The sequence below is a fragment of the Anser cygnoides genome, chromosome 1, assembly GCF_040182565.1.
Source record: "Anser cygnoides isolate HZ-2024a breed goose chromosome 1, Taihu_goose_T2T_genome, whole genome shotgun sequence".
NCBI lineage: Eukaryota > Metazoa > Chordata > Aves > Anseriformes > Anatidae > Anser > Anser cygnoides.
Window position 1 is genome coordinate 149398559 of NC_089873.1, and position 27730 is coordinate 149426288.

Consider the following 27730-nt stretch of genomic DNA (forward strand, 5'->3'; position numbering starts at 1 on the left):
CTAGTAAGTCCTGAGTCCAGGTAATAACAGTTTTCAGTAAGACCTCACTTGGTCTCTTATTTTTGGCACCTCTGCACCATGCTCCTGTGAGCATGCTCCACTGAGCTACGAAGAACACCTATTTTAGCAACGAATATGATTGCATCAGGGCTGTACAACAGACTCAGGTAAAAACAATAAAATACTGTAGTATCTTGGCAACAAAATTATTGTCTTTAGCTATCTAGTGCATAAAGCTTCACTAGACTTTGATTCTCATAAAATTAGTAGGAAAACAGAAATACTTGGAATCAAAAGCACAGCACACAAATATTGGAGTTATTTATATTACCTCATCACAGCACAGCTTGCAGTAAATTCCACACTATGAATAATTACCTATTTTAGGGCATATCTAACTCATGTCCAAGATGCTTCCACTGTAACAGAAATTAGTATCTGAGCCTCTGAGTTTCTGCCTGCTCTGAAAAGGTATAGCATGTAAAATAATGAAGTAGAAAGTATGTCTGAATGACAGAATTATATTTGTAGTATGTTGGAAGGGAGGTTAGCTGCTTGTTTAAAGAAGCGTTTTACCTTTGTCTCCCTTTGCACCTGGAAATCCTGGAAGTCCTCTACCTGGAATACCTGGAATATAAAGGCAGCAAAAAATGAGAAGACAGAACTGCAGTTACATATAAACTGTAACAAACAAAACTCCATTCAGCAAATATAAAATCTAAGTGGTTTAGAAAAAAGTTCTTCAGGGCAGAGACTGTCTTTGTTACATATTGGTAATGCTTCTAGTACAATGGGTACTTCATGACTGAAAATCCTACACTGAAGAAAGACAAGCTATTATTTCCCAGCTAACTTGCAAAATGAAACTAATTCCAAAACATATATTTTCTTTAAAATATTACCAGCTTTTGTGAAAGACATTCTTTCATGATTACACTGATTAAACAGTTACTTATCTATATCATCCACTTTATAAAGACGGATGATAGTCCATAGTTTGCAAGACACTGTACTAACTTCATTTTGTAAAAGTTCCAGTCTAAAGTATCTCAAAACCAGCACGCCCTTCTCCCAGCTGCTCTTGTGTAGTCTGTCTGTGCATTTTTGTACCACATCAGTGTAACGTGACAGTCACAGTACCTTGTTCACCCTTTGCACCAGCAGCACCTGGAATCCCATCATAACCTGGTTCACCCTTCTGACCAATGGAACCAGCAGGACCCGGAACACCAGGTTCACCTGAAAAATCATCACCATATTCATTGCAACTATGAATCATCACTTTTTTTTTTAGACATTTCTTTTCTCTAATAAAAAGCTTAACTTATTCTTCTGCTCCCACATAGACCAAATATTTATTGCATAATGACTGCAGTGTGACTTCTCTCTGAGCTTAGTTCTGAATTAAATTAGTGTGAGACAGGGCTCAAGTACTACAGATTTTCTTATAGTTAATTATCACAGATCTCAGTGAGTTTAGAGCATAGAGACTCCTGCAAATAGTTGTGAATAGCATGGTCCATGTCCAGTGAGATGATGTATCCTGCAGCCAGTAAACTAAGAACACGAGGTTCCATGTTCAAAAATGTTGTTATAGTCCTGACAACAATGGAATTACTCTACTCTCTCTTTAACATCTGTGCAATGATGCTCAATGTGGTGATTCAGGTTTAAGCCCATGGACCAACTTTAAACCAACACTCAAAAACAATAAAACTAATTGCTATAGTAATAACCAGTCTTGTGGAAGGTAGTAATATCTCTTCTACTAACAGTGCAAAAGAAGTACTATCCCTGTACTACACTGACTCAGATTTACTTGGGAAACAGCATAGTGTTTTGTTCACTTATGAAACGAACAAATGTAAGAGGAAACATCTGAGCCAGAATGAAGGGAGTAGACCATGTTATTTCTTTGAGATACTGCTTGGAGATAAACAATACTTTAAGTAGCATTTAGTATTTTATATGTCTTTTGTACCTGGTTCTCCTTTTAAACCTGGGATGCCACTTAAGCCAGGAAGTCCTTTTTCACCCTTTTCTCCATGGCGGCCAGGGCTCCCTAAAGAAAGCAAGAAGACATCAGAAATATCCACCGTATGAACCTGTAAGTTTGACAATAACTTTTGCACTGCATTTTCTGTTGTATTAACTCAAGAACACTTGCCTGGAAATCCTGCCATGCCAGGAGATCCTTTGGGACCTGGGGCACCTGGTATTCCTGGCATTCCTATATTACCCTTTTCACCCTTGTCTCCAGATAAACCTGGACTACCCGTTCTTCCAGGTTCTCCCTAGAAGAAGCAGCACACTTTATAAAATCCACACATTAATTCTGAAACACCTTTTACTATTTGCAAATGGTATATGTAACCCCCTTTTATCTTTTGGACTTATAAAGAATTTCACTCTTTTTCCATTTAGAAACAAAATAATTTAAGATTAAATTTAGCATTATCAGAAATATTGACTTTTTAGCAATTGCTTAATAACTACATATGAAAATGAGCAGTCTTCTCTGCATCTTTGTAATAGATTTTACAAAGGCTTTTCCAAATTAGCCTCATAACTTACTACACTTAATCATCTTCAAAAAATTCTTTTCTAAATCTTCAGTAAATTTGCTACCAAGTTACTAAGTTTTATTTTTACTTATAAATTCAGGATTAGTGTCACTGTACAACTAGGAAACGCAATGTGAAACAAACGAGAATCCTATCAGAATACTATTAGAAGTGAAATCAACTTTACACACAGTATTAATACAGTTGTCTTTTCAGTCATATCTGAGCATTTTATTGTGAAGCTGAAAAAAGCGATATCTTAAAAATGTATTTACTGTATTTCAGTACACCTATTTACTCTGTTTGCAAGAAGCCCTTTTCACTTTATTTCCTCAATGTTTTTAAAAGTTCTTCCCCTCCCCCACATTTCTAGCAATGTAAATTTAGTATATGCTGAAGCGACAGAATAAATGAGAATGCTGAACACAATGGTCCCACCAAACAGAATGCATCTAAACCTGTGCATATACACACCATTCAAATTTCTCATCAAGTATTTAAATGAGCATAATAGAAAATATAACTTATATAGCTTAAAGGCCAAAGGCATCTTTTCAGATAAGGTACTCAGCAGAGACAAGACAATTAAATCCCTAGGGGTGTAAATACCTTCTCACCAGGAGACCCTGGAAAGCCAATTCCAGGAAAACCTGCTGCTCCTTTGTCTCCTTTTTCACCTTTTTGCCCAGGGAACCCTGGTGTGCCTGGTGAACCTGGTACTCCAGGCAGACCCTTTTCTCCAGGTGTTCCTAGTAAAAGAAAAGGAAAAACGTGTGTTTCAGAGCTGGTGGCACCTTAGCAGTGTTGCCAAGGATTTTTCAGGGTTGCCTTAGCTACTTAGAGCTAGAAAAACAATACAACTCACTACAATAGCTAATAAATTCACTTTTGAGATTCACCATCTAAAGGGGTCTTTTTATGGGAAGATAAGCTCTCCTGATAAAAGAAGGTTATAATCTTGGATTAATAGTAAGCAGAACCGTTGCTAAAAATACTATTTAACTAAAAGTTTATGTTGATTTCGTTAGTGTCTAACAAGACAAGCAGTGACAAAGGAACTCTGCTGTAACAGTTTTTTCTGGTCCCCACCCCCACTTCAGTCTTCTGTCTTTGATTTCCTAAATACATTAGGCACAAGGCCATCTGAATGGAGACAAAGTTCCCTTATTGAGATATAGGTTCTTCTCCATTCCCCTCCACAGCAACACTCTTCCCAGAGCACTACAGTTTGTCAATAATGTGCAATGCACTGGAACTCACAGAGCTTTTTAGAAGGGGGAAAATACACAAGAAGCCTAAAGGATTTCACACTCTAGCAGAGGCAGAGGCAGAGACAAAGACAGAGACAGCCAGACAGCCAGATATCACTTGAAAAACTGCCTGCCTGCAACAAAAACACAAATCTGACATATGTCCTTTCTCTGAGGTGCACAAATAACCATTTTACATTTGGCTAAAGGACTCACATGTAGAAAGTTAGGAAGCTATTTAACGTGAATTATTTGTATATCATAATAAGATTGAAAAAGCAATGTTCCCAAAGCCTACAGTTCAGGCACTGCAAATACTGCAATCATTTAGTAGATCAACACCACCTAATATTCTAGATAGGCCTCTCACAATGCTCCAGATTAACTTGAAGAAAAAAAAATAATAAAAAATCGTAGCAATCAGTACCTGGCAAACCCATTTCACCAACTGATCCTTTTTGTCCTGGAATTCCTGGATCTCCTGGGTACCCTGGGGGGCCCTGATCACCTTTTGGTCCTAGAGACGGCAGAGGAATTAAGAGTCCAGATAGTTACTGTGGTTTAAAATACCTGATTAACACTATCTCCTTTTGCCAGCTTCAGACATACCTGGATGTCCTGGAGTACCAGGTTCACCATCCTTTCCTGGAATTCCCGGTTCTCCATACTCTCCACGTAACCCTTTTTCTCCTGTTGGTCCATGGTCCCCTGGACAACAAGAAAAAAACCACTGATCAGTTTTACCAAAATTTACTGTAATGCCATGTAACGATCCTTCTAATTACTTTATTTATCTCTGTTGCTTCTCTCTGCTGAACAAGGGAATGGCTGAATTCAAGCTTCCTACATTGTAGGGCAGAGTCAAACTTGCGCAACAACCCTCCACTCAAGCCAGCATTGAAGGAAGGCTACAAACTGATACAATGTTGCAAGTGTCTGCACAGATTACAAGACAAATTATATTTTTAAAAGAAACTCAGTGTTTTGCAAATGAACACTTATCTTTGAGATAGATTAATGAGTTATTTCTGAAGTGCCAGACAATATCAGGTGTTAACAAAAATGATTGATTTGACTGTTCTGCTGTCTATGTAGGTAAATGCAAGCCACCAGTTCACAGGCAGAAATTTTCTGTTTCCTCAGTTCTATTTAATATTAAAGCAACTTCATCATTCCAGAAGGCTCCATCTCTTATTCTGCAGCATGCCTCTTCTCCAACCGCAATGTTCAAGCTTTCTGGTTATAATCCTTTTTGTTAGTGTTGTATCTAGATGCTGGACAATACATTACTGAAGATAGGTAGCTGAATGCTTTTAAGTAAGAGGATTTATTAAAAAAAATCTCAAGATGTCCAAACCCAACCTTTTTTATTAAACATTACCGACAATCTTTCATTAAAATACTGTATTTTTTGCTTGTATGTTACAAGTTTTTTAAAACATTACTGTGATATTCATAACTAGAGAGATGAAGGCAGCAAACCGATGAGGAAAGTTACGGAATATAACTAGATTATTTTTTCTCTACTGGTACTAGTTATCTCTGGGTTAAAGAGGATGAGACAAACAACAGCAGAAAGTTGCAGTCTGGGGTCTGTTTGGAGTCTACCCTTCCATGCTGCATGAGCCAGGCTAATCTGCAGACTGTGTGGGGTCAGGAAAAGGTAGAATATACAAATTTGGAAGCGCGCATTATTAGTGCTGGAGGGGTGAAGAAGTTAGAAACAAAAGAAATTAACCAGTTGAACCTATCAGCACAGGCTTCTTTATATGCATGTAACTACTGTGCCTGATTTTGATTTCTGGAAAGGTAGTAAAACTATCAACCAGCCAACCTATAGATCAATAGCAGAAAAGGAGGTAATGAAAAACAACCTATGTAGCCTTGTTTTAAGGCTTTTCACACCACCACATCAAGATCAGACACAAATGAGAGAAAGGAATCTAGATGGAATTCTTACAGGCTGAGAGCTTCAACAAATTCACAAGTGTGGTCAGAAGCTGCATCTCAGCTTAGAGGCAGGTGTACTTCACACTTGCTCCTGCCCTTCCTCTCAGTCCATAACCCTGGTAAATTTCATTCCAGCAGGGCCTGAGTCCTTCAGTTATTTCAGCACAGTGCAATGTAGCAAGGATGCAGCCAAATTGGGGAGAATTCAGAAGGGGTAAGAAGGATGATAATTATTTCAGAAAACACAATATACAAGGAAAGGCTGAAGGATTTGGTTGAGGGAAATGGCAGACTACATGATCCCAGTAGCTCCCTTCCAGCTCTACACTTCTATTTTAACAAAAAACAGTTACCATTTATTTATCAAAATAAAATAAAAATAGTTATTTATCAAAATCTCTTATGGGGATTTTTAATAAAAGGTATATCATAATAAAAAGGACAAATAATAAAATATATAAAATATATTTTTAAATATATAAAATATATTTTTAAATATATAAAATATAATTTTTAAAATTTCTAAATAGAAAGCTGATTGCTTTTCTCCTGTATATTTCCAGGTGTTTCCAGTCTGATGTAAGGTAATCTTTCAATATCAGTGGCATTCACATGTGTCTTTCCTGAAACTTCCTCAGGTCCCAAAGAAACATTTGTACGCCAAAAAAGGCTGATCACTTTTTCTTACAGAATCAGTTGGTCTTCATGGTGAAAACAGTGAAATCTATATTTTTTACATGAAAGAAAGCTTTACTCTTCTAGCAAGCTTTAGTTTCTAATTTTAAGGTGTTTTTTTTTTTTTTCTTTTCAGAGAGTCTTCTGAGAAACGAGGTAAAAACTGATTTTATAATAGCAAATTGAGCCTTTTCCATCCAACCAAAACCTTTTAAGTCTGTGATTGATCTTTGTTTCTACGGAGTTGGAGGATGCTAGAAAAATATCTGCTTTTGTTGTGTAAAGTTCTTTAATCTTGTTTTAAAACTTGATGTCTAAACTAAGATGCAACAGAACTCCAAGTACTGTTGCTCTAACTTTAGTTAGAGATTAAAGTTACCTTTTTCTCCTGGATCTCCCTTTTGGCCTTTGAGACTAACCATGTCCATGGTATCCATGCTTCCAGGTACTCCTGGGAGACCAGCTTCACCTTTATCCCCTTTGACGCCTGGATCACCCTGTGGTCCAACTACCCCTTTGAAACCTGGGCTACCTATAAAGGAATAGCACAGAATGTTACAGAGGCATATAAAACTTTGCAAAAAGATTTAGTAGACAAGAACAAATTAAGTTAGCTATTTATTAAATTTTGGGTATGGGCTACCATGCTCTTGAATACCCACATCTTTTATCTCATATGCAGATTTTTCTATACCAGGACTTCATAATAACTATCGAAAAAGTTGGTATCTTTTAAAAGTTTTAATCTTTTTTATCTTTTAAAAGTTTAAAAGTTTAAAAGTTTACCTGCTTCACAGACATTAGCTTGAGACCCTCTCAAAACAATAGGAATATGAGTTGAAGAGTTTAAATATAGAGCACTGTTTGAAGGATTTAATTAAGTCCTTCCTGCTGGCTATTTATAACTTCAAACAAAGTGTTTCTCTTGGAGTAATATCTATAGCATGCTCTCAACCAGCCAACCCTTATGTTGTTGAAGAACAGACCAAAACTCCTGGCTCAGTGCCCAAATACGACTGCTCCTAGGATACGGCTTTCTAGATTACATTATTTCTAACTTAGAGGGAAGTTATTTGACATAAAACATCCTTTAGGCCAAGCATACTCTCTATATTTGGTTATTTCCAGACTTGTCTTCAGTTGGGAAAAACGTCAATTTTAAAATGTATGAGAAGAATTTAAGAAAGTCCCTGCCTTACCTTTTTCACCAGGCAACCCTCGATCTCCAACTGGTCCAGGAGTCCCTGGCAGTCCCGGAGTTCCCATAACTCCCATTTCTCCTTTGGCTCCTGAAACCAAAGTGGTAGAGTGAATAACATAAATAAAGAAAGCGGTGTAAAGAAGTATGAGAAGTAGAATGTTTTGCTCCCAATTATATCAGGAATTGCACTACTTAAGGAAAAAAGGGATAAAGAGGATGATCTAATCTAAATAGCCTGACAGAGAAAACAACTGTAAAAATTGTGTTAGGAAATACAGAATAAAACATGGTTTGTAATAGGTTTTTGACAGATTCTTAAAACTTGCAACTACAGTAAACAATGCTGTCATTAACAAAGGCATTATTAAAACCACACTCTATCACTGAAACTACACAGAATAATCATCTTCCATTACTACAGGTTAAAGCCTAGTCCTGCATATACCTGGATTTGATCCACCAAAAGACTCCAGTATGAGTTTAAAGCTATACATGCACAGAGTGGCTTTGCTGATAGCAGCCCATGTGTTTTCCTCAAGCTCAGGTTCCTTGAAGGATCAATTCCTGATTGAGTGAAGGGGCATGCTACCAGGACTTAATAAAACAGCTGTCAAAGATGCCAGTTTCCAAGGAATGAGATTACTTTCCCAGCAGTAAGCATGTTTACCTTCTGATCCTTTCAGTCCAACAGACCCTTGTGGACCCGGCAGGCCAGGTAACCCCACAGACCCTGGTACTCCAGGCTGGCCCTGGCTACCTTTATCGCCTTTTGGTCCTGGCATATCTAGACCCGGGATACCAGGGAAGCCCCTTTCTCCTTTTATTCCAGGAAATCCTAGGAAAAAGAGAAGATACAGAATTAGTTCCTAGCAGAACAAAGGAAACACAGTTAACAAGCATACCCCAAAATGTCCTCCCATGGTTCAGAAATTACGTGGCAGAAGACTCAAAGACAGTTTCTCTTGTAACGTCAAGAGAGCAGAAATATTCCTCATTTCCTGTGTGCAGACTCGATCCTGTACATATTACCCACAATAACCTGAGGAAACTGAACAAAATGGCAGATATTTTCTCTGCCCTTGCCTTGTGTTTGGACCAGATGGATGAGGTACGCTGCCATGCTTCCTGCACCCCACCCACAAAGCAGGTCACGAGCAATTTATGAATACCAACATCTGTTTATGCCAAAAAATCCACTTCCAAGCACCAGCATGGGAGCATTTTTCTCTCACCTGGTGGTCCCTGGGGTCCTGGCTGTCCAGCAGGCCCTGGCGATCCCTGTGGGCCCAGCCCTGGTGCACCTGGGGGGCCTGGCAAGCCTTGCAGTCCCGGGAGGCCGGGGTCACCTGTGGGGAGACAGAGACAAGAGTCTTTGAGATCTTGTTTCCAAAAGATGCTAGACAGATGCTTAGGAAATATCTGGCCAACAAAACCTCATTTCAGCCTCTAATACCTTCTGCCTGGGCTTGGGGGAACCGTTGCTTTTCGCTGCTTGCCATTTACTAGCAGTAGAGGTAGGCGAAAGGGAGGAGAGGGAAAGGAGAAAAGAGAATGCCCTGAGTTATCAGTAGGACTTAAATGGTGAATAGGCTTTTTGTTGCCTCTGCAGCGGAGAAACTATAAAAAAGAAATATAAATACAGAGGTGTATCTTTATTTTTTCAGCAATGTTACCTCTGAATCCTTGCTGTCCAGGTATGCCCGGGAATCCTTGCTCACCACGTAAACCAGGCAGTCCTGGATTTCCCTTTTCTCCAGGGATGCCAGCTGGGCCTGGGGGGCCTGGTAATCCTTTAGGGCCAGGGAGACCCACACCAGGTTCACCCTAGCCACAGAAACACAACAGATTGGGAATCACTCAGAAAGAACGCTGCACATACATTAGCCATTCAGAGTTAACATAAAGCATTCATCTACTTTGTCCCTTTGCATATACAGTGGGAAACATAAGATGAAGGGCAGTTTTGGAAAAAAGCAGAATCTTTTCCCAGATTCTCAGATTCCTGTTAACATGAAGTCACAGAAAACAGTATCAGCAGCAGATACTTACTTTTTGACCTTGTAAACCTGGTGTACCTGGCAAACCATCCAGGCCAGGGGTTCCTGGAGTCCCTGGTAGACCAGGTGAGCCAGGCTGACCTTGAAAACCTACAAAACAAAACAAAACAAAACTCACATCATTGCTGTCTGTCCCTGTAAATGTCCCCTGTCATTTCTTCAAACCTCTAACTGAACTGTTCACATCCTTGGAGGAACATGTTCAAAAAGGTCTGTGTAGTCTCTTTTATCAAATTTCTAGAGAAAAAAATGGCAGCTCTCAAATGTCAGTGTTCTCAACAGAGATTTAAGCATTGAGCTTCAAACCCAAAAGGAACAAATATGGAGTGACTGCTCTTTAATTAATAGCCTTGTGGGTTCACATCATTGAGAAATATTCTACCTGCAAAGATGTGTTTCCAGAGTCTTCTTCAGAGAGGGTAACTAAATGTGTGAGGCATAAGACTGAGGGATGCAGAACAAAAGCCATCTTGGTGAATCGACACTTTTTGTACAGTATATGTAATGTGACACGTCCTACACATCTCCCTGAGGGTCACACATGTTCCTGTACCACAGCAGGCCCAAGGAACATCCCTCAGGAATGGAGGAAAGAAGATGGCCAACATTCTGCAGATCACTTAAAGATAACGCTCACTAAACTGAGATGAAGTTCCTTTCACAAAGATCTCAAAGAGTAGGAAATCCAGCTTTCAGGCTAAGCCCCTGGAAAGTCACGGGTCAGAGCTGCATTCAAGGAAGAGTCTTGGAAAAAAAAGCTTTGGATATGTCGTTCCTTTTTTGCTGGCATTTAGCAATCCTTTTCTAGATGCCATGGAACTTTTCTGTTCAGGTTTGTGTCATGTCAGATTTGGAAGAACTAGAGGTGTTCACAGGTAAAGATTTCCCTTTTCTTTTTAAAAGTCTATCTGACCCTCCCAGTTCATGGTGTGTGAGAGAGAGAGAATGGCGGTTGAAGTGGCTGCTGAAAGCTCAGTCATCTAGTCCAGAATGAGTAGCATTAGCATTACAAAATACATCTCTCAAAAATCTGAAACAAGAGTATGATCTTATAGACTCTAAACTATGTGTACACCCTGACAATGGCCATGTGGGGAAGCCTAAACTTTTACTGAATCTGCTGGTATTTTGACCAAACACTCCCATCCACCTGGGACACCACAGACCTGTGAGCTCTGGTACAAAAATGTCATACTTATGTTAACATGTTTTTTTGACCAACCTAAATCATCTTTCAGCAACCTAAATCACCTTTCACCAACCTAAATCATCTTTCAGCAAGGCCATCTCATCTATCAGCAACCTCAGTTGCTGCAACACAGGATGCACTATATCACTTTCTGTTCTGGCAGTAGCATTGCCTGTATCTGCACCACATGACTGCACAAAGCAGGTGTGCCTTGAAAGTATCCTCATCGTGGTGTCTGTGGACTTTCACGAGGGAAGTTCTTCTGCTACACCTTGCAGATCTCCTCGTGCAGCCATGGCTGGATGACAGTGCAGTCCTCCATCCACACTTCAGTTACACCAGCTCTGTTAGATGGATAACTTTATCTTACCTTTGGGTCCCGGAGGTCCAGGGAACCCTATACCTGGCTGTCCAACAGCACCTTTTTCTCCTGGCAGGCCAGGTATCCCTGGAAGCCCAGGATTCCCTTTGTCACCTTTGCGAGTGAAAACAAGACAAAAGTTAATACCAATGTTAACTTCTGGGAAACAGAAACATTAAGATGATCAGAGAAAGATTAACAGAACACTGTACCTTGGGGTCCAGGGAAACCAGGTGGCCCAGGAAGGCCATCTGCCCCAGGAGGTCCAGGGAGCGGTATAGTTCGTCCTGCTTCACCCTTTGTCCCTATGAATGTAAAGATGTATTAAGTCCAAACTGATGAAATTAAACAGAGGAGTTTCATTCACCTTGCCAGCAGTGTTAGACCCTCCACACCATTAAAACTGACTTTTTATGAAGTTTTTTTATAGAATATCCATAGAAAACTACAATGAACTAGGTTTAAGATAACTTTAAACCATCCTGTTTGGCCTGATAGAAAAAAAAGAAAGGAAAATGCCTTCAAAGATGTGCAAGTAAACTGCTGAAAGTAAACACTGATCTAAATTAGTCTTTTTCTTTCCATATTAAATTCCAGTGATCCCCTAAGTTGATTTCCACTTAGAAACACCTTAAAGGACACTTTAAAGGAGACTTAAAAAAAAATGCATACTATAGCATTACCTGGAAGGCCTGGTAAACCTGGGGTTCCAGCAAAGCCTCTGTCTCCTTTGTCACCAGGTAACCCTGCAGTGCCTATCCCAGGAGGGCCAGGAAAACCTCTTTCACCACGTACTCCAGGGAATCCAGGTTGGCCAGGGGGACCACGTTCTCCTTTCAAGCCAGCTGTACCCTAATTTGTAGACAGTATAAATGTACTTCTTGCATGATTGGCAAGACAGAACACATCCTCCCATCTGTGTGAATACATTGTAACTTGGACTTGGCACAGGGTACCTACTTGTAACACCTTTATCACTGAATTCAATGGAAGTAGAACTGTGTTGCACGTAGAAAAGTACATGGAAATCATACCTAATGTGCAATGCAGGTAACTGGATCATTTAGGCTATTTTCCCAGTTGTGGATCTGGGAGCAAATCTGAGCTCCAGATCCAGCTCCACATCCACATCAGCTGAACCCGCTAATAGGGCAAGACTTTGAAACATTAGTTTCCACAAGAATATAAGTCTGCTAGAACAAAGTTGAACCTCATCCTAATTATCTCTGCTTGGACAACTGCATTCCTTCAATCATCTTCAGATATGAGTTAAATCATCCATACCAGTTCTCATTATAAAACTTTGAGAAACGGAGAAATGAAAAAAAAAATATTGTCCACACCCACAATGTGGGGGAAGTAACCTTGCTGTAGTCCTGAAAGCAGCAAGCCTTGTAATCTGAATACGTCTGAGTTGGATCACATATTTGCATGACATGTTCAGAGAGAATTCAAAATCAAACTGAAATACTCTGTTGTTGAAAGACCCTAGTCTTCACTAGTTCTAGAGAAACCAGAGTCCTCTTCTGAGGAGGAATGAACTACCCAAGGTAAAAAAAAAAAAAAAAAAAAAAAGTGGAACAATGAATGAGGCCAGTAAACATAAAGCAAGTGTAGGACAATATGTAAAAATACAGAAACATTCAGCAGGACAGTGCAAACATAAAGAAATAACACATACCGATGCTCCTTTTGGACCCTGTGGACCTGGCAATCCATCTTTTCCTGGTGTTCCTTCTCTTCCAGGAATACCTGGTTGTCCTGGGAAACCAGGATCTCCCTTTTCACCTTTCAGGATAGAATCATAAGAAAAATCTCCTGGTTCTCCTTTTGCCCCAGGGTGGCCGATAAGTCCTGGAGCACCTGGGGGCCCCTGAAATTTCATAAATTGAAATGTTATCACTTGCCCTATCAACCTTTCAACTGATTAAAAAAAACAAAAACAAACAAACAAAAAAAAACAGATCTTCGGAAATTAAAAAGTAGACCCAAATCAAATAAACCATTAAGTTTTCAACCAAGGAGGTCAAATGAGAGTTGTTTCCAGGATATAGCAGTGTAAATAAGGAACTAGTGCAAATTTCTCTTTCTTGACCACGCTGTCATTGTATCATACCAAAGGTATGTCATTTTAGATGGTGAATATAAACCTTCACTATTTACACAAGAGCTGTAGGTCTTGGCACCAAAAATCTACTCTGAATTTTCAATATACTACACACTGAACTTCAGTTACATATATTTACATTATATTATCATCAAGGTAATCTAGGCTTTTTGAAAAAGCCCTGTCAGAGCTAACATGTCTGCCCCCAAAGTCGTACTCTGTAACACTGTGGACCCTATTTCTATGACAAAAATGCAACAAAGGTTGCATCCTACATTTCCAGGATACTTTACAATACTAGAAATAGTACTAATACAGGAAAAGAGCATGCTTCCATTATGCAAAGAAAAGCATAGCCAAACTTACAGGTTTAAACTGCCTATACAAGTCCAAAACTCCTGATTTTGCTTCTTTCAGAAACTTTAAAATCAACTGAAACATTCACTAAATACATAGACTGCATATTAAATTCAATTCATTGTCTTATATAAAATTCAAGTGTTATTTGCACAAGAGCTAACACTAACTGAAGACTGAAAGCTCCCTGTGTAGTTTATTTATGACATTTAGCTGATTAAAGTATACATTTCACATCATTACCAACATTCATTGATTTTGTTCCATTAACATCCACGGTCTCTTGCTGCATAGAATACTATACACATGTTCAGAGGAAGCTTTGTAAGCTTTCCAGGGAAGCAGTCCTTTATATTACAATACACCTACAGGATATCCAGAATTCAGTTTTTCCCTACATATTGTCTAGGACTTGTATGAACTTTTTTCATTGGAATGTTTACTCTATTTTCAGGTGGATCAGGACTAGGATAGTAATGCACAAACTTCACAGCCAACATTCACTGCTTATGGTTTAAGTGTACCTTCCACTTAAACCTGAACTAGAACACTGTTCCTTTAGCTTTGGTGGATCTTGAATCAGACTCTGATGCTGTGGAATGGATTGGAACAATGCAGGCTTGCAAAGATGGCCTCTATATAATAGTTTTTCCAAACTGAACTGTACGCTGGATCACCATCTGTCTGAATTTTGTAAACCAAGGCAAGCTTAAAAAATATTCAGAAGAACAACCAGTCCTCATCTGATGAAAGACATGATCAGAACTTGAGAGGCAATAAAAGGAAAATGTAAAGATGTGTCAAAAATGTGCTGAGAACAAATGCCGGAAATGACAAAAGCTTAAATATGTTAGGATGTCTTTTATTTTTTGTCTCTTTCATATTTTCTCTTTCCTATTTTTCTCCACTCCTTCTTTCAGGGACCCATTAATATTGTAGTAAGCTTGGTCACTGAGTAATACCATCCTGTTTATCAAAGTGGAAACACAGAGAATGGAATCCATCCCAGCTAACTTTTGTTGCCTAAATTAAAGTATCTAGGCTTTATTCATACTCAAGGGCAAGAAATAGATTCCTTGAGTAAGGAATTAATATAGGTAGGTTGGACTAACTTCTGAAGGTGCCTTATCTCTCACCGCTGGTGGTAGAGGGAGCTTGGATAATTCCAGTGTGTGTTACAGTTAGCACACATGAACACCACTGAGAAGCTATGTTGCCAGAAATGCTCAGCTGGAAGGAGAAAACAGCTTTAGGGGAAAAAAAGGCTGGGAAGACTCTGACAAAGTCACTCTACTTACATTAGGAATTGTGTCCAGATCCCATTCAGATGTGTAGGAATGGGATCAGGAAAGCCGAGGCACAAATGGAACTGAACTTGGCAAGAGTGGCAAAGAATAACAAGTAGGGATTCTGTAGGTACATCGGTCAGAAAAGAAAGGCCAAGGAGAGTGTACCTCCTCTGATACATGAGAAGGGAGAACTGGTAACAACTGACATGGAAAAGGCTGAGGTACTCAACAGAGTACTCTTAGCCTCAGACATCACTGCCAGTCAGGCTTCCCACATCTTTTGTTTCACTGAACATGCAGACAAGGGCTGGGGGTGCAAAGTCCCTCCCACTGTAAGTAAAGAGCAGGTTTGAGACCACCTGATGAAACTGAACAGGCACAAGTCTATGGGGCCTGATGACATGCATCCCAGGGTCCTGAGGGAACCGGCTGATGGAGTTACCAAGCCTCTCTTCAACATATTTGAAAAGTCCTGGCAGTCAAGGTGAAGTCTCTGGTGACTGGAAAAAGGGAAACATCACTCCCATTTTTAAAAAGGGTAGACAGGTGGACCTGGGGAACTACAGACTGGTGAGCCTCACCTCTGTGCCTGGGAAGATCATGGAAAAGATCCTCCTGCAAGCAATGGCAAGGCACATGAAGGACAAGGAGGTGATCCAAGTCAGCCAGAATGACTTCACCAAGGGCAAATTGTGCCTGACCAACCTAGTGGCCTTCTATGATTCAGTGACTGCATCAGTCCACAAGGGAAGACCGACTGATGTCATCTACCTGGACTTCTGTAAGGCCTTTGGCATGGTTCCCCATGACATTTTCATCTCCAAATTGGAAAGAGATGGATTTGAAGGGTGGACCATTCGATGGATAAGGAATTGTCTGGATGGCCATGCCCAAAGAGTTGCAGTCGATGGCTCAATATCCAGGTGGAGGCTGGTGACAAGTGTGGTCCCTCAGGGGTTTGTTTTGGGCCCAGTGCTGTTTAAGATCTTTATCAATGACATAGACAGTGGGATCAAGTGCACCCTCAGCAAGTTTTCAGATGACACCAAGCTGAGTGGTGCAGTTGATACAACAGAAGGAAGGGATGCCATCCAAAGGGACCTGGACAAGCTTGAGAAGTGGGCCCACGGGTCGGGGCAATGCGAGACCTGGGTACAGACTGGGAGAAGAGCTCATTGAGAGCAGCCCTCTGGAAAAGGACTTGGGGGTTCTTGGGTGGACAAAAAGCTTTACATAAGCCAGCAGTGTGTGCCTGCAACCCAGAAGGCCAACTGTATCCTGGGCTGCATCAACAGAGGAGTCACCTGCAGGCTGAGGGGGGTGATTGTCTCCCTCTACTTTGCCCTCATGAGGCCACTTGGAGTGCTGCATCCAGCTCTGGGACTCCCAAAACAAGGACATGAACTTGTTGGAATGAGTCCAGAGGAGGGCCATGATCAGAAGGCTCAAGCACCTCTCCTGAGAAGAAAGGCTGAGGGAGCCGGGGATTTAGTCTGAAAAAGAGAAGGCTCCAGGGAGACCTCATTGTGGCCTTCCAGTACTTAAAGAGGCTTATAAAATAGATGGAGTGTGAGTTTTTACATGGGCAGATAGTGGTAAGACAAGAGGAACAGTTTTAAACTAAAAGAGGAGAGGTTTAGATTAGATGTTAGGAGGAAATTCTTTACTCCAAGGGTGGTGAGGCACTGGCACAGCTTGCCCAAAGAAGCTGTGGATGCCCCACCCCTGGAAGTGTTCAAGGCCAGGTTGGATGGGGTCCTGGGCAACCTGACCTAGTGGGTGACATCCTTGTCCACAGGAGGAGGGTTGGAACAAGGTGGTCTTTAACGTTCCTTCGGACCCAAGCCATTCTAGGATTCCATGAGTCTATGATTCTATGGTGTCAAAATCCACATTACGCTACAGGAACATGTGTGCTAATGTCAGTCTTCGCAGCCTACCACGGTGTATGCAGGGACACTCAAGTGAACTCTGACAAGATCAAATGTAGTTGTGCTAGTACAGTGTTCATCTAGGAGTGATTGTGTTGTCATTTTAAGCATGTGCTATAATTAAGGCTTTTCTGCTTCTGATATCCAGCCTTAGTGAGAGCTGTGTTATGCTGCATCAACATAATTTTCAAGTGATCCCATTATCAGGATGCTTTCACAGACCTTCTTTATTTCTTGAAAACCACTTGGCTTCCCTGCTAAATATCTGAAAATTAGATTTCATAGAATACGCTGCACACATTTCCCAAAATTCAGACAAACTGCTAAAGTATACCGATTGCTAATATTGACTAACTGCTTACATTACACTAGATGGCACTGCATCTCTCTCTCAATATGTTATGTTCACAAAACGAAGAGTTACTGGAAAGATACCTTGCTATACAAGGTTCAGGGCAGACCTGCATCTGTTTCATGCAAAATCCTACTTTTTACCCAGCTCCACTGCTGAGTTCATCTGATGGGTAAGCATGGCAATATAACCCATTTCCAACAGCTCTTTTTTCATAGCTAGACAATACTGCTTCCTAGTTTATTTTACTAAGTATAGCCAGTTCTTTAATTTTATTATATCACTGTGTTGGTCTATTTTTAATCAGAACTATTACACAATCACACTGAATGTTTTCTTACCACACATCTAACAGGAAATAAGCACACGATATCTGGTAAGGCATTACTTACAGGTACCCCTGGAAGGCCATCAAGTCCAGGTAAGCCTCTGTCACCCTTGAAACCTGATTGTCCTGGAAAACCTTTTCAGAGACAGAAAAGTAGAATTCTATTCATTACATGGTTTAAAAATAGATCATTGTATGTGAAGCCTTTGTGATTCTTCACAAACTGTTTAATTCTATCCCCAATTAATATAATAAAAAGTCAGTGAAGATGTCTGTATTCATGTGCTCGTGTGCTCCCTGTGTCTGCATTCGCAAGCTCAGAAGTTGATGAGGCATTTGACTTTGGAATTAATTCACCTTATAACTTAGATCTATCATGTAGACTTTGCAATCTTCAAACTACCTAAAACATGTTCCTTTTTCTTCACAACTACTGGAAAAAACATTGAGAATATTATCAGTGTTTGCATGTGGCAATTCTCTGACATGGCAGCAGACAAATCATTTCTTTTGGGTCACACAATTTGATCCTAGGATTGGGAACATATGTATGAGCTACTGCCAAGCCTGAGAATGTAGGGCAAATGCTTCCCACACTTTTTTTCACTTTCACAATTCGGTCTACAGTTTGCAAAGATACTCCACTGTGGCCTATTTCTGCTTCCTTGTCAATTTCAGTGGGAATTAGGAATCAGGCCAAAAATAAGAATATTCTATCTTTTTTTCATTAGTTTCACAAGCAATTTTATTAGTGGGAGAAAAAATAATTAATCACATAATATACACTGTATTTCTAGGTTTTAGCCATAGCAGTTAATTCACAGGTAGTTAATTTTTTTTACCTGCTGGACCTGGTGGTCCTTGTGGTCCTGGAAGTCCAGGAGGTCCTACTTTATCACATAAAGTACAGGTTTCTCCTTTTTCACCTGAAGAAAAAAAAAAAAAAAGTAATGAATAAAAATGACAAGATTTAAGAGAGCTGCAATCAGGTGGAATCCAGTAGTAAATGTCAATTTAATACACTTCATGTTGAAGGAATATAAATAAATGTGTTATTTCTAACTATATGCTTCAAAGAGAATTTATCAGCAAACTGATATTCAAGCCTATAAAACTTTTAAAGGAATGGCATTAAAGTCAACTTATATATTATTCTACAGACAGTATTTAATAGGAGGGTTAGATGGAACCAGGCTGAAGAGGATCAAAAAGAAGAGAAATATACACTGGGTATAGAAGATATGAAAAGTTTAAAGTAGAAGAAGAAAAAACTCCACAGCCACTGCAATTTACAGTTTTAAAAAGAAGTGAGCAGAATGAGATTAGGAAGAATCAACTGATATGTAAATTAGTGCCGTTCATTTTTTGTATATGTCCATTTAGCTGACAGTGCTAAACCACACAGTTGACATTACTACTTGCAGGTGTGGCAATTTTAGTTTCAATTATAGTCAAGGTACTGATTCATAAACTATCTCTATTCCCAACTCATCTTCCCCTTTAATTCTTCATCTCAGAATTCATATCTTAAATTGCCATGAACAGTTCAATTTACGCTTAATTAGTCTATACTCAACTCTTTTTTAATTCCCAGATACTGTTTCGTTCCTGAAATCACCCATCTTTTATCACTTACCAGCAATGCCTAAGTGAAGTGAAATGTAAGTGAAGTTCGTGTCACACAACTCAATACACAGTATCCTTCTTCTATTCACCAGAGACCCAAGAAGCATCTTGCACATCCATGAACTGTTAGCGTAATTAATGTTAAGTAGCAATTCTCTGGATCCAGTTAACTGGCTCAGTACCTCCACATATCCAAGACCCAGGGTACAAAGCAATAGAAAGCAACCACACTTTCATTTTAAATATTATTACCTTTCTCTCCCATCTCTCCTGGAAATCCATGTTGCCCTGGAGGTCCAGGTATACCTGGTGCACCAGGTTGCCCCTGCTGGCATTGATCAATTCCATCTGCAATTGAAATGCAACAGAGCTATTGTCTGGCAAATCCAAGTTTCTATCACAGGGTTGCATTTATGAATGTCCTAGCTGAATTTATCTGTGAGTAGTGGTACATCAGGAGAGTCTTTCATTTTTCTATTTATTTGTTTTAATCTGAAAAAAAACTCAGATTCTGCATTCTGATTCCAGATATATTACTTAAGAAACCCCCAGAATTACAGAAAAAAAGATGACTCTGCTATAACTAGTTTATAACTTTCACACAAAACGTATTTTTATTGTATGTAGATATTTTTATGTAGGGTTTTTTGTACCTAGCCTAGAGTTTTTGGAAACTTCCTAGGTCAAAAGCAGCTTGTTAACATCTGTTTAACTTCTTCACACCAATAAAGCTTTCTGAAAACAAGAAACTACAGGTACTAGGAACTGAAATAGCTAACAAATAACACCACCCAGCAAACTTAATGTAGGAATACAAATTGTGCTTGTTCTGTTTGATGTTATGGCACAGGCTCCAACCTAATCATTTTGGCCAAAGTCAAGAGTCAAAATGTTTATGTGAAGTTTGGCAAACAACAGCTAAACACAAAGGGATTTTTTTTCCTCCCATTCTGTATCTGAAGAAAGCTAAAGAAGGGTCTGGGGAAGGCACAGTGACAGAAACATGAAACATTTTTTTATTAAAAAACAGGATTTGCTCTTATTGCTCTTATTACTTTAAGGGGCGGGGTGAGATTTCACTATTTAATTACCTGTTCTAAGTGTTGAATTTTATACTGATTCATTAGCAAACACTTTTGGTTTAGGAATTCCATAGAGAATAATGTTCATTTTAATAGGAATCTTCTATTTCATATTTAATCTTTTAAAAGGTTAACAAAATCACAGCTGTGAAGCTAGAGCTTTAAATTTTTCAGCAAAATCTACAGGACAAAACACAAAGGAACCATTGCCTGCATAAAGTATATATGTCACCTGCACATACTAAAGTTTTACTCTACTCCAGTTATCTCTAAACATTTTCAAATCTACTAAAGAATTGTAAGTAAAACACCACTTTTCCTCTCGCTGACTATGTAGGTAAAACAAACCAGTCATTTTTATGTTAAGGTTTACAGCCCAACAAAATACGTAAGGCAAGTTAATTTTAAGCATTTACCTAAAACTGTAGTGCAAAAGCAGAACACTGCTTTTTATATTTTTTATTTTTCTGTTATACTCTTAGTACTTCCCTTGTTATTTTTACGTCATTGTCCTTTAGTTAAAAACCAACATCAAACCAGCTCAATTTACAGTTATGCAATATAAAGTCCAAATGAACACTGTGAGGGACCAAAAAAAAAGCAGTATGATTAAATATTAAAGTTTCATGTTGAGCAAATTTGTTTGCAACTATTACTTGAAGCATAGATGGCTTAGGGCTCACAAAAAGTATGCATGACAAATACAATAATAGAATCATAAAATACAGTATTAGGAATAAACTGAAGACATCTTTATCTAATAATTACTTAATGTCTCTGGGTAACAACTAACCCTAAAATACATGCCTCTTTATTTATATTACATATTTGATGTTGTCTGATATGTACTGTCCAAAATGAAGTGTTAGTGTAATGTCTAGTTTAGTTGAATCACAGAATATCCTGAGTTGGAAGAGACACACAGGGATCACTGAATCCAACTCCTGGCTCCACACAAGACCACCCAAAAACCAAACCCTATGTCTGAGAGCATTGAACAAACACTCCTTGGACTCCGCCAGCCTTGGTGCCATGACCCCTGCCCTGGGGAGCCTGTCCCAGTGCCCGACCACCCTCTGGGTGCAGAACCTTTCCCTAACCCCCAGCCTGACCCTCCCCTGTCCCAGCTCCATGCCGTTCCCTCGGGTCCTGTCGCTGTCCCCAGAGAGCAGAGCTCAGCGCCTGCCCCTCCGCTCCCCTCGTGAGGGAGCTGCAGGCCGCCATGAGGCCTCCCCTCGGCCTGCTCTGCTCTGGGCTGAACAAACCAAGGGACCTCAGCTGCTCCTCATACATCTTCCTCTCTAGACCCTTCACCATCTTTTTAACCCTCCTTTTGGAGGCTCTCCAATAGTTTCATCTCTTTCTTATACTGTGGTGATCAAAACTGTCCACAGTACTCGATGTGAGCCCACAATGCAGAGCAGAGTGGGCCAATCCCTTCCCTCAACCAGCTAGCAATGCTGTCCCTGATGCACCCCAGGGTACAGTTCACCCTTTTGGCTGCTAGGGCACGCTGTTCACTCATATTCAACTTGCCGTCAACCAAAACCGCCAGATCCCTTTTTACAGGGCTCTCATCCCCTAGTCTGTATATCTAGGGTTGCCCCATCACAGCAATTATAAATACTTTTGTGTATATATATTGGTGCTGAAGACTTGTAAGTTGTGATATTGAACATCTGTCTTTTATGCTATGAATAGTATTAGCATCTTTTTTTTTTTCCACTTTATTCGTTAACAGCTCAGATACATTTATTCCAAGATGTAAATGCATCCTAATTATAGCTTTTATAATCTTGTTTCCGTTTTCTTTTTCAAGTGCATGCAACGTGCATTATTGAGACTTCATAGTGAAAAGCAGCCAAGTGCTTTACTTACCTGTTACGCCTGGAGGACCTGGAGGGCCAGGGAGCCCAGGGGGACCTGGGAAACCATCTCTTCCGGGGGGTCCAGGTAAAGGGAATCCAGGAGAACCCTTTTCACCTTTTTCACCTCTCTCTCCAGGGACACCAGGTGATCCTACTCTGTCTGGAACTGGTCGACCTTCGGACAGAATAAAACGTAGATGAAAGAAGGTTCAAGAAAAAAGACAGTAACGTTATCAACACATTAGCTTACAATAAGTTTCGGAGAGAAATTGGAAAATGGTAGTGCAAAATAAAGAGGAACTGTATTTTTACTATTGGTGATTTACAAAATTCAGGGCATATTTTCACTACAGCTCAGAATAACTCACTTCCATTCAGTCCCTGAGCAAACACTGGGAAAAGTAACGTTCTGAGATTTATTTGAACCAATTTTTGCTGGCTAAGAAAAAATGGTGACAAAGGAGTTCATTTAGCTATTACATTTAGAAACCATTATGCTCGTCTCATAATAAGCCAAATCTTAAACACACCTGGAAATGAACAGCATCTGTAAGAACTTCAGTAAATTGGTATTCAATGATGCTAGCAGATTTTCAGGAATGCTAAACCCCAAACTGTTCGTAGGAATAATAAGTAAACAGCAGCCAATAAAGGCAGGCAGTTAAACAACTAGGAAAAAAATTACTCAAGATCTTCTTTTAGCTATTTGCACAGTCACACAGGTCTTCCTACTTCAATGACTTATTTTAATTAACAATTAATCATGAGATTTGACTGCTAAACCATTTTGAGCCATCTGCAATATTGTAGTGAAGATATTTAAGTCACACAAATCTCAATTTCTGTAGGGTAATAACAGAGAAAGAGCCACCATTCTTCTTCTATGTCATACGGAATTCTTTAGGGATTACTACTGCCTGTAGTATATAGTATCTCCTCCCTAAGCTGCGAAAAATTTCCTGGCAACTATCTGACCCTGGTTCACAATAATTTCATACATAGCAACTCTCAAGATGGAAAATACGAGCAAAGGAGATTATAGTAGTATCACTACTGGATGTACTGGAGTCAGGTTTCTACAGATTATTTGGTTCGTTTTTAAAAAGCAAATATCATGGTTTAGTCCAAACACATACACATGTACATATGCATAATAGTAGTGTGGCCATGTATGTGAAGATGTTAGACTATGAAAAAGGCAACATTTACAGGCAAGAGAAATAACTTTTATTAGATCAAATGACAGTCAAAAAAAAAAAAAGCAGGAAGCCTTCAGGAATGACTTTGATCTAATAAATATTATTTCCTCCAACAAATCTTGTTTTATTGTATTTATGCAAATGCATATAAAGCCAAAGTGAAAGCAAACCAGATTATCTGTGCAAGAGTAAACATACATAGGTACACACACATATTCACATTCTACAGCTCCTCATGCCCAATGGAGCCATACTCTCTGGATTCTCTCAGATGACGTGTGCACACTAACACTTATCGATTTAAGCAGCGATCAGAGAAGATTTAAGAATTATCAGAGCTCTACACAAAGAGCAAGGCTAGATCACAGCAGAGATTCCAGAAAAGCAATCAACAGGAATGGTCTGAGGTGGAGATTAGATCCTCAGAGAGGCCACTACCTGGGCACCCTGTAAGTCAGGCTGAAAGCAGATGAGGAGACCACCTCTCAGGATTCTCCACCCAAGAAGAACAACCAAAAAAAAGTGAACAAAATCATACCTGGAATTCCTGGGATTCCTTGTAAACCAGGAAAACCTTTAAAAAGAGAGGTTTTCAATTAGGCAATCAAGTCAGCAATGCTATCATGAATGCAATTCTAGCACATATTAAGTACACATTATAAGCAAGTATTCTCTGTATCAAAAGTTAAATAACTCATAGATATCTGCAAACAATACACTTAGTAAAAAGTCCCTATGGTGTGCCATCTTCTCCACTGGTCTTTCTTCAACAGGGAGATGTCTGTAATGGGGAAATTGGGAATGCTGTCTATAGGAATTCCCTGTCTACTGAGGAATTTTGCAAATAACCCAAGTCCATTTAAAGAATTAAAATATAACTATTGACTTTTTTTGAGGCGTCTCTTCAAGATTCTCTGCACTATTACCCACTTTGTGATTGTATTCACTTCTTTGTTAAATAATCTCACTGGATTCTTTAACCTCCATAAAGCCAGGCCCCATTTTATTCTTTTCCAAACTATTAATGAAATGCTGTCTTATTGATGATGAGAAGAAGTGTTTTAAAAACTATCACAAAATGTAATAATTTGAAAGCAATTAAATAAAAAATGGAACATTCCACAGTTATATAGAGCCCCTGAGCCCACAGACCATGGGATTTTAATTTCCTGTAGCAAGAAAATGAAAAGCATAACTCAATCATAAAGACAAGAGAGAATACATACCTTTTTCACCTTTTTGACCTTTTTGTCCCGGCAAACCTGAAACTCCGGGGTCTCCCTTTTCACCAAAGGCGTCCATTGGTCCAGTATCTATAACCTGAATCGCAGGACAAAGATGAGGACACTAGAAACATGCAACTGTGCTCTAGTAGTTTGTATGTCATCCATCCCAACCTGATGGCACAGAAGCCACTTTGTTTCGTGTTAACAGCTTTGAGCAGTTTTGGCCATACTGGCAATCTCATTGACAGGTACCAACTGCTGTGAGAGTGTTGTAGCTGCTGAGGAATTACCAGAGAAAATAAGGATTTCCTATTCTACCAAAATTCCTTCATATCAGTCGTATGGGTAAGTGGAGAGCTTGATAGCACCTTTCTGAATGAAGATGATGTAAAGAAACCTCAGTATGTTCTAAGTACTGATCCGCTGGGTTTGTGTTACCTTTCATCTTAAAATACTCTACTCTGGTGATTTCTACTGTTGATCTGAGTTTGACATAGAAGATACTAACATTTACAATATAATATTCAAGTACGCACCTTTTTTCAAAACAAATGAGCAGATGTTGGGAATTTTTCCAGTTTCTCGGAAAGCAGCATCATCAAAGATATGTCTGCTGCTGACTAGTCCCATTTTTTATTTGAGGTGTTAAAAAAATTATAGACTACAATGCTGACAGATGTATTCTTCTGAACGCTCTTTTAGTTTGTACTGATTATCAATGCCTAACAGTTCCATTCTCAAAAACATTCAAAATTCATATTCTTTGAAAGCTCCTTTCCCAAATTTCAAACATACTTCAGAAATAAGGCTTTTGTTTCCATTAAGAAAAACTGAGGACATGACTGATTTGAGCACGATCAGAATATGCATAATCTCTCTTTTTTTTTTTTCTTTCTGTTTGAGTACTTTGACTTTCTCAAAATTTTTATCTTCATTTAAATTTAAAATAAAACAAGATTTTATTTTACTTACTCTTCCTGGGGGACCTTGAGGACCTTGATCACCTTTTTCACCCTAAAGGAAAATACAAGTTATGCTTTAAATCCAGATCAGATGTTCTTCACAAAAAAAAAAAAAAAAAAAAAAAAAGTAGTAATAATTTCTTTAGCAAATGAACTCTTTGATACAGATTCACACAAAATCCAAATGCTAAGCACCTGGAACATCATACTAAACAACAATTTGTTAGCAGGTGGACCTGTACTGCTTTACACTGTATAAAGAGAAACAGGGATTTTTAGAAAAGTACATTTCTCGGCTGAGCAAAGAGATTGTGAAAATAAAGGCTGTGTTAAACAATTCATATAGAACTAAATCAGGGGTACCTAAGCATGTTGATTTTGACTTTTTGTAGTCTCTGAGTGATGACTTTACAATGTAGCAACATAGCAATGTTCATTTAATACTGCTTTACATGCATGTGAAGTTTCAACACACACCTATGAACCGGTCATATGAGCTCGTAACTCCTCACTCTGTGCTATGACAAGCACAGACTCTGACTCACCTTAGCACCAGGTTCCCCAGGCCGTCCCGGAATCCCAAACCCTCCAGGCAAACCCTGGACGTAGAAGACAGTGACACCAGAAAAGAAAAACACAGTTGCACGTTAGCTCTGGCAGCATCCAAGCTTTAAATTAAACTCACCAAACACAATAATTTTAAGTATATAATTTGGAAGGCTAGAAAATGTCAACCATTTATAATACACAGACAACTCTTTGATTTTGAATGTAAGAAATAGTATAATTTAGTGAAATACATACAGGTTGTCCTTTTGGTCCTGGCTCGCCATCTTTTCCAGGCTTTCCCTGTAAAACAGCAAGTTCCACTCTGCTTAAACAGATAGCCACTGGTACACAATTTCTAAATATGATGGGTGAAATACTAGAACAGAATAATCACTATTGTAATGCATTCATTAAGAGTGCTAATACAGCTGACAGTGTAGAGGATAAAAAGCAAGCAAACTGTAACTGCCTAGTGCTTGTGTTACTCAATATGCTACAAATTATATCCTATCCCACCTAGATTTCTGCATTCAGCACTGGGGCCCCCAGCACAAGAAGAACACGAAAAAGATCCACCAGACCAAGGTGGTCAGGAGAATCTTTTAATGTACTTTTTGATTGGAATTAGCCATATGGTAGTCAAACAATTCCATAAAACTACAATATCAGATCTTACTAGTGGCTCATCTTTTGTGCCTTTTCTTAATTTCAGAAGTAGCTGTGATTTCCTTGAAGAGCAAGAATTATATTTAAAAGATCTTAGAAGCTTTGTTCAGGGAACTGTATAGAAACTGAAAGATTTATTTTTGAACAATGCAAAGATGCTTCCTCAGCAGGCTCCAGGCCAACATTTCTCCGTCCTTCCAGCTTTCAAACCCTCATTTACTGTAGGAGTAAAAACATATATCTGATAGCAGCGATAATTCCATCATGCACCTTTACTGATGGGTTGACAGAACACTCAACCTTGAAGTATAGTAGGAAATAAGGAGGAAGATCTCTTTCAGACTGTAGTACAATTCAATGCCTATAGCTGTGCTTGGTCATTTTCTAACAGTTTATGATGACCCACAATTTGAGAAACAGCACTCTAGATACATTTTCATGTAGAAACTGCTTTTGCTACCAGCTCAGCTGTGAAAGGTACAGCATGGCTCACAGAAATTGTGTGGATGAGACTATGATATAGGTCAAACTAGGCAAATGCAGCAGACATTGTGGCCTCAAGCAGTTATGGTCAGGCTAGAAACCAGCAAGTTAACTTGTATCTGTCATCTAATTTTTTTTTGCTCCATTCCTGAGTATCTGAAACAAATCCAACACTTGGCTAAAGTCATGCATATGGTGTGACTTGCTTTGCTTTGCTTTTCCTTTTGTTTTGGAATGAACTTACCTTGCTTCAGCCGGGACCAGTGGGGGTCTTGCCTCTGCCTTCAGCACTTCAGCCACTGCTAGGGGTCTTTAGTTACATGAAAGCATGTTACCTATTAACTTTATGGATGTTATCACTATCTTGGCTTGTACACCTGCCCTTGTTGTTTGATATATACCAAATTTAATGTTTCACTAATAGTTACTAAGTTTAATTAGTTTATGGAAGCAATGCA

At 39.2% G+C, this 27730-nt stretch overlaps 1 protein-coding gene across 2 annotated transcripts in view; it reads right to left on the bottom strand.

Annotated features, from left to right (window-relative positions):
• The window catches only part of COL4A1 (collagen type IV alpha 1 chain), a 133422-nt gene that overhangs the window by 20500 nt on the left and 85192 nt on the right, over window positions 1-27730 (bottom strand). Inside the window, exons 16-41 of one of the 2 annotated variants that reach the window (XM_066985497.1) lie at window positions 26379-26423; window positions 26120-26173; window positions 25585-25626; window positions 24613-24706; window positions 23925-23960; window positions 22198-22362; window positions 19490-19585; window positions 18454-18537; window positions 17676-17746; window positions 12929-13120; window positions 11931-12099; window positions 11460-11552; window positions 11257-11361; window positions 9690-9787; window positions 9314-9464; window positions 8873-8986; window positions 8308-8475; window positions 7639-7728; window positions 6819-6971; window positions 4424-4522; window positions 4242-4331; window positions 3174-3313; window positions 2168-2294; window positions 1982-2062; window positions 1141-1239; window positions 577-627 (exon numbers count right to left, since the gene is read on the bottom strand). In XM_066985497.1, coding sequence (XP_066841598.1) covers window positions 577-627; window positions 1141-1239; window positions 1982-2062; window positions 2168-2294; window positions 3174-3313; window positions 4242-4331; window positions 4424-4522; window positions 6819-6971; window positions 7639-7728; window positions 8308-8475; window positions 8873-8986; window positions 9314-9464; window positions 9690-9787; window positions 11257-11361; window positions 11460-11552; window positions 11931-12099; window positions 12929-13120; window positions 17676-17746; window positions 18454-18537; window positions 19490-19585; window positions 22198-22362; window positions 23925-23960; window positions 24613-24706; window positions 25585-25626; window positions 26120-26173; window positions 26379-26423 — 2707 coding nt within the window. Of the gene's footprint in view, window positions 1-576; window positions 628-1140; window positions 1240-1981; window positions 2063-2163; window positions 2295-3173; window positions 3314-4241; window positions 4332-4423; window positions 4523-6818; window positions 6972-7638; window positions 7729-8307; window positions 8476-8872; window positions 8987-9313; window positions 9465-9689; window positions 9788-11256; window positions 11362-11459; window positions 11553-11930; window positions 12100-12928; window positions 13121-17675; window positions 17747-18453; window positions 18538-19489; window positions 19586-22197; window positions 22363-23924; window positions 23961-24612; window positions 24707-25584; window positions 25627-26119; window positions 26174-26378; window positions 26424-27730 lie in introns of both variants that reach the window. The other variant, XM_066985504.1, reaches the window with a different exon arrangement.